We start from the raw sequence: 7,135 nt of genomic DNA on the forward strand, positions 1-7,135 counted from the left end.
CTGTAGTGTTTTCTGATATACAGCCACTACAGATCTGTTGAACAATCAAACTCATTAGTCTTTCCTCTTGCTCTATGAGACTTAGAAAGCCACAAATAAATATAATTAAAATTTTTTTTTTTAGCTTTTGTTTTTAAGTCATTTTTGGAATGTCCATTGTCTCCCTGGAGGAGGCTGACAGCTGTATGTATGCTACTCTCACTCTACTACTGGTTTATTACTATTATTCACAATAAGATGCTTAGTTGTCAGAAGTTTGGTGAATAAGTTGTTCTCTTTATCAGCACACCTATTGATCTGACTTGACCAACACATCTATATAGGACTCCAATTTAGACTTGGAAACTGCAACCCAGTATTTAATGCACCAAGAAAAGCAGCAGTTAATTATTGTTGAGTCAGTAAACATTACTTCACCTCGGTAAAAATATGCTTCATCTGGGCTTGTTTATTCCTGAATCGCTTGATCTTCTGGGCGATGCGAGGATCCTTTTCCAGCTCTTCCATTGTTGCCCATTTACAATGTAAATAGGAACTATCCAAAGACACATAGACGGTGAGACACAGAGCTAGCAATGACTACGCTTTAAGGTTAATAAACAGGAGGACCGTCTACATAGAAGTAGCAGAGTGCTATGTGGTGACACTGCTGCTAAGAAGGCCCTGCCCTTAAGGGTAGTAAGAAACCATCCACAACAGAGTACTAACTCCAAGCAAGAAATTTCCCTGTAGGTTCTGCACAACTGGCTCAGGACAGATGAGGGGCAAACTATTAAGTATGTATCAGTGAGAGCAGGCAGGTAGCAGAAAGGGGGGAATGCAAGAGGAAAAAGACTCTATACTATAGGACAGTGGTCTTCTACCTTGGGTGCACATGAGAAATGCCCAGGGAGTTTTAAAACACATCAATCCTTAGGGACCATGTGATTCTGAGTCAACTGGTCTTAAGTGAAGCAAAGCCTCCAGCAGCTTTTAAAAGCCCTCCATATCATGCTCTTTGTGTAGCCATATGACTGCCTAAGGTGATCTCGAGTCAGCCAAGATTGGTGGGTCATGCTTTAGGGGCCAGTCTCTTAAAAATACTGAAGATAATAAAGTCTCATGGGAAAGGAATTTTTATTCATGTCAAATCCAGATACATTTAGAATATTAAATAGACGTACAAGTTTCTATACTTAACGTAGAAGAGTTCTAGATCGAATGGAGGTTCTCCTGGGTGAGCCTGTAACCAACAGCAAAGCCATTATTAGCTCATACACCCAGCAGACCACCCTTTCTTTGCCAAAATAAAACAGGTAAATCAACACCTCTGCCTTGTTTTAGTAAGAATCTCTGGAAGACATTTTTATTTTCCCAGGTGTTTTTTTTTTTTTTTTTGGTCTTTCTTGAGACAGGGTCTCCCTGTAGCCCCAGCTGTCCTGGAACTCACTATGTAGACCAGGCTGGCCTTGAGCTCACAGAGATCCGCCTGTCTCTGCCTCCCAAGTGCTGGGATTAAAGGCGTGTGCCACCACGCCAGGCCCCATCCAGGTCTTTTCTTATAGCTAACCCTAATCCTAACCCCAGAATTTCCAATACATAGATATTTGATAGAGTGGAGTGAGGGGGGGAGGGCACAGGACACAATGGCCCTTCCTGGTATCCAGTCAAGGTCTACATGGGAAGAGCTTCCAGCTGATAAGCCCAAACTAGCCCAGGACTCTGGTAAATGTTAAGGACCACAGCCTGGTGCAGAAGTAACTTAACTTCACTCGTTGCTGGCTTCCTCTGATACTCTCTGTACTGAAACAACATAAGGAAGTCTACTTCTGTAAATACTGGAAGTAAAAAAAAAACTATATTGTCACCAGGACCAACATATTCTCTCATTCACAGAATTTTCTCTAGGGGTTCCTATGATAGCCTGAGATGTCTAAAGAACCCCCCCGCCACTGTTTTTCATTAGGATTCTTCTTCTCTTCTTCTTGGCCCCTAATGACTTTTAACAGGCTATAAAGACAAAGGGATAAAAATATCTTTTGTTAGGATCATAATGGAGAAAATTATCAACTTGAGTCATTCAAGACATTTAAGAACTTTATGTCCTAAAAATCTCCATGGGGACAATATTCTCGCCAACCTCTCACTCTAGCCAAGAATGGTACTGTAGGTTCTCTAGGCAAATCCTTCTTCGCAGAGCAGAACCATACTAGTGGCATAAAAAATAAGCCACCAACCTCCTGGACAGTTTTAGATGCCAGGATCTTCTCAATGATGTTTGCGTCATCTTCTGGAGGCTCCTAAAGGCAGAAATTAAAGAGATTATTGGAAACGGAGCCTGAGAAAACAGCTCTGTAAATATACGATGAGCAAACCTTAAGCAAAATGCTTGGGTTCAGGAGTTTTTCTGATTTCAGAGACAGTGAGATTTTGGAGTATTTGTATAGACTATCAACCCAAGTATCCTTAATTCAAAATTCTGAAATCTGAAACTCATTGGGCTTCATGTGGACATGCAAAAACTTTTTAGATGTGAAAATTTGGATTAGGGATGCTGAACTTGTATTAAATAGCTCCTACTTCATTGAAGGTTGGTGAGATGGCTCAGTGGGTAAAAGTACTTGCCACTCAAGCCTGATGACCTGACTCTGATATTCAGATCCCAGGGTAGAAAGGGAGAACTGACTCCTGAGAGTTGTCCTTTGACCTCCACAAATACACTGCTGTGTGTGTAAGCACACAAACTATAAATAAATAAATAAATAAATAAATAAATAAATAAATAAATAAATAAATAAATAAAGGGGCTGGGGAGTTGGCTCAGCAGTTAATAGCACCGGTTGTTCTTACAGAAAACCCAGGTTCAATCCCCAGTACCCAGGTGGCAGCTAACAATCATTTGTAACTCCAGTTCCAGGGGATCCGATGCCCTCTTCTGCCCTCCATGGGCACTGCACAACATGGATACACTTACATACATGCAGGCATAACACTCATACACATAAAATTAAAAAAAATTTATTTTAACTACTTAAAAAGTCCACAGATCTTTGTGCATTGAAGCCTCCCTAAGAAAGTTCACGAATATTTTGCAGTTAGAATTCAAAGGGGCATGTTCTAATTTCTAGGCACAACCCTATATATTCTGTTTTTCAGAGTCAATTTCAGATCTGCCTTTAGTATCAATAAAACTTTTCCAAGGACTGCCCATCTTTGTAAATCTTCCTCATTTTGATATATAAAATTTTCAGAAGGCCAAAGCTAAAAAAATTTTTTTTCAGAAGGGGGAGGGGGAAGGGACTGCATGATGACTCAGCAGGTAAAGCTCCCTGGGGCCAAGCCTGACAACTGAGTTCTAGCCTTGAAACTTAAACGATGGAAGCAAAGAACTGACTCCTGAAAGTTGTCCTGTGACTCCCATTGTAGTATGTGTCCCCTCACGTAAATAAATGAATGCAATAAAATTTAAAACAATGAATACTGGAGCTTTAGGATCAAACCAGAAGGTCCCAATTCTAATACTAACATCTATTAACTTCCAGAAAGCATTTCTTGGTTTCCAAGCAGCAGCAGCAGCAGGAATGGTAGTAAAATACATATCTCACCAGTTTACTAGGATAAAATGGTCTATGAAAAAATTTTTTGAATTGTAATAATCTCTACTAAACTGCTGTTTCACTGATAATTCCGACTAAAAATAAATTAATTCCATTCTTCCTACCCTAAACATACACCAAAATTTCTAGACTCTGAATCTCCAGGAAATCTTTTTCTATGGTATACTGAAGATTCAAAGAAATCTGCGTGAAAAATGACACTCTAAAGAAGCATGCACTGAGTGACAGTTCCATGTTTAAACGTTCTTTCCAGACTTCAGTTTCGTACACTCTGCACCTTTCCAGACCTACTATAATGTAAGACTTAAGGCAGTGTATGGAAAGAATACTCAATTCGTTCCTTGACAACCCCAACTACTAAACTACTCTACATTGCTGGTTGGAACACTCTAGAAAGATGATTTGTGCTGCATATCACCTTTAGTTTACTCACTCTAAAACAAAGCTGTCCTAAAGGCCACATCATTATAGAAAGCCTATTTCTTGCATTCTTAAATCAAGGTTTTCCTAGAAAAAATGACCATAGTTAAAAATAAAGAAAAGATAAGGAAGGCAAATAGCAGTGAAATTATGGAACTCGTAAAGCAGACAGGCAGATGCTCAGAGATCACAGACGTTTATTATGCTCCTCCAGTCATGGGGCATTGTGCCGGGTGCCATGTCAAAGCTAATTTAAAAGAACTAGTCTTTTCTCACTGCTCAATGAGAAGGCCACTGAACTGTGCTTACAATAGAAGAAAAGGGTGTGAACACAGACTAAGCTTGTTTTTCTGTTTAGGTGTCTGATCTGCTTGATCCTTTGGCACAGGCAATGGAAGAGGAGGCAGTTTATGGGTTACTGCATTTAAACCCAATTACAGTGTAAACTTTCTAAGGGCAGATATCCTTTGATTCACTGATACAGCCATTGGTCTAGAAAATGCCAGGCTAAGATGAGTATTAAGAATCTGCTAAATGCTAAGAAAAATGAAGTACCAAACTCTAGAGCCTGAGGCCATGATCTTAGATCAAGTTATCAAAAAGTCTCCTTCTCTACACACCTAGACATGTCATGCCTGGATAGTAACAGCAGAGGGCCAATGCTAGATGTCTTTTCACAGGCAGCAAGGACAGTTGCTACAGGTTTGACTATTCCAAGTCAATAGCAAATAAGGTTAAGAGGAACTGACTGATGAGCTCAGTTACTTAGCTTCCTACTACATTTCTTTCCTAAATTTCCATTCCTTATTATTTACTTATATTTTTATATTTACACAGCAGTCTTAGAGAAATAAGTAAGGCACATAATCCTCACCATAATAGACTAACATGTTCTTAGTTCTGGAGGGTTTTTGTGTGGTTGTGTAGTGTGTATAAACCTCAAGTGTGTATCTTGATGAGTTTTTATATGCATATACACATTACCACCCATGTCAAATTAGACAGCCTTTGCAATATTCTAGAAGACACTTGTAAGCCCAATGGAAGAACCACTAATAGAACTTCTACCACCACATATTAGTTTGGCTATTATCAGACTACTATTAATAAATGAAATCACATAGCATGCTACTCACTCTTTTAACACTATGCAGCACTTTGCTATATAAATACCATTAATTATCCATTTTACTACTGAGTATTTAGGTTGCTTCTTATTTTTGTATTATAAAATTCATATAAATTGTATCTTTAGATAAACAAAGCTCTTTTACAAATGTACACAGTACATACACACATAACACATATACACTTAGGAATGGGAATACTGGGTTGTGGAATTGGTATGTTTAGTTTTAATAGTGTTAATTTTTTTCTAAAACAGTTGTGATAATTTTTATATACACTAGAAATGGATGGGAGTTCTAGGTGATTATGATAATGTCAGCTTTAACATTAGCCATTATGATGGTTTGAATGGCAAGCACCCCTACCCCCAGGCTCAAATATTTGAACACTTGATCAGCTGTTGGCACTGTGGCCTTGCTGGAGAAAGCATGTCATGAGGGGTGGGCTTTGAGAGTTCATACCCTTGCCCAACCTCCAGTTTTACTCTCTGCTTCCTGTGTGTGCTCGAAGATGTGAGCTCTCAGCTTTCTGCTCCAGGTGCCTTCTGCCATGTCGGACTCTCATCCCTCTGAAACTGAAAATCCAAATAAATTTGTCTTCTATAAGGTGCCTTGGACTCATGGTGTTGTATCACAGCAAGAGAAAAGTAACTGATGTAGCCATCTTAGTGGTTAAGTAGCACTGTCTCTGCTACTGAAGATTCTGAGTACCACCTTCTCATGCAATTATTAGTGAGGATCTTGTTTTGTGACTCTTATTCAAGTTTGCCTACTTTAAGGATTTGTCCTCTTTGAACAACAACTGGCCAGCATGAAGATAAGAGGCTGCTGAGAAATTAATCCTGAATAGGACACCTATATCAAACTTCATTGTGGGAGAGGGAGTGGAAAGATTGTAAGCACCAGAAGAGGTGGATGACTACAAGGAAACAGTTTTGTAGACAGCTGGTCAGTTACACATATGAATTCACAGCAATGGTATCAGCATATACAAGTTCCACAAAAACTCAAGTCAGACAAAAATCCCAGCACAGACGTGGGGAAGTGGGTAAGAAACCCTAACCATACCTGAGGAACTACTGTAACCAATGGCTGTTGGGAAGGGGAGTTTCAGTCTCCTTTAAGGGTAAGACTCTTAGTTGGTTAACTAGGCTCCAGTGGATGACTACACACCAAGGGGCATTTGTGGACACAAACTTGACTCTATAGGCACACACACACACAAACACACGAAATTTGGATTTGGTGGAGGGGAGTAGTAAGGGAGTGAAGATAGGGACTCTAAATATGATCAAAATATATTGTATGAAATTTGCAAAAATTCAATTAAAAAGGGGGAAAAATCAAAACAAATACTATGAAGTTAAAAACTGTCGGGGGCTAGAGAAGTGGCTCAGTGGTTAAGAGCACTGACTGTTCTTGCAGAGGACGTGGGTTTGATTCCCAGTACTCACATGGGGACTAACAACCATCTGTAACTTCAGTTCCAAGGGAATCCAAAGTCTGTCTGTCTTCATTTCTGTCTTCCTTCCTTCCTTCCTTCCTTCCTTCCTTCCTTCCTTCCTTCCTTTCTTTCTTTCTTTCTTTCTTTCTTTCTTTCTTTCTTTCTTTTCCTTCCTTCCCTCCCTCCCTCCCTCCCTCCCTCTTTCCTTCTTTCTCTCTCTTTCTTTTTGAGACAGGGTCTCCCTGTAGCCCCAACTGTCCTGGAACTCGCTATGTAGACCAGGGTGGCCTTGAACTCACGGAGACCCACCTGCCTCTGCCTCCCAAATACTGGGATTAAAAGTGCCCGGCTCAATTCAATCTCTTCATGTACCTTTTGACAAACAGAAGTTTTACATAATCAATTCTGTTAATTTCTTCTCTGAGTAGTATTTTTGTTTCCTATTAAAGAAATCTTTGTTGCCATCAAAGTCATTAAACTACCTATATAATTTTAAATTTCTAGAAATTACATTTATATAGTAGAAACAGGACAATTTTTTAAATAAA

General features: G+C 39.4%; 1 protein-coding gene across 1 annotated transcript in view; it reads right to left on the bottom strand.

Annotated features, from left to right (window-relative positions):
* Positions 1-7,135, bottom strand: part of Chd6 (chromodomain helicase DNA binding protein 6) — a 218,395-nt gene that overhangs the window by 88,181 nt on the left and 123,079 nt on the right. Inside the window, exons 6-8 of the mRNA XM_008850984.2 lie at positions 2,217-2,279; positions 1,164-1,222; positions 418-535 (exon numbers count right to left, since the gene is read on the bottom strand). Coding sequence (XP_008849206.1) covers positions 418-535; positions 1,164-1,222; positions 2,217-2,279 — 240 coding nt within the window. The remainder of the gene's footprint in view (positions 1-417; positions 536-1,163; positions 1,223-2,216; positions 2,280-7,135) is intronic.

Source organism: Nannospalax galili, unplaced genomic scaffold (assembly GCF_000622305.1).
Source record: "Nannospalax galili isolate Female #2095 unplaced genomic scaffold, S.galili_v1.0 scaffold205, whole genome shotgun sequence".
Taxonomy (NCBI): domain Eukaryota; kingdom Metazoa; phylum Chordata; class Mammalia; order Rodentia; family Spalacidae; genus Nannospalax; species Nannospalax galili.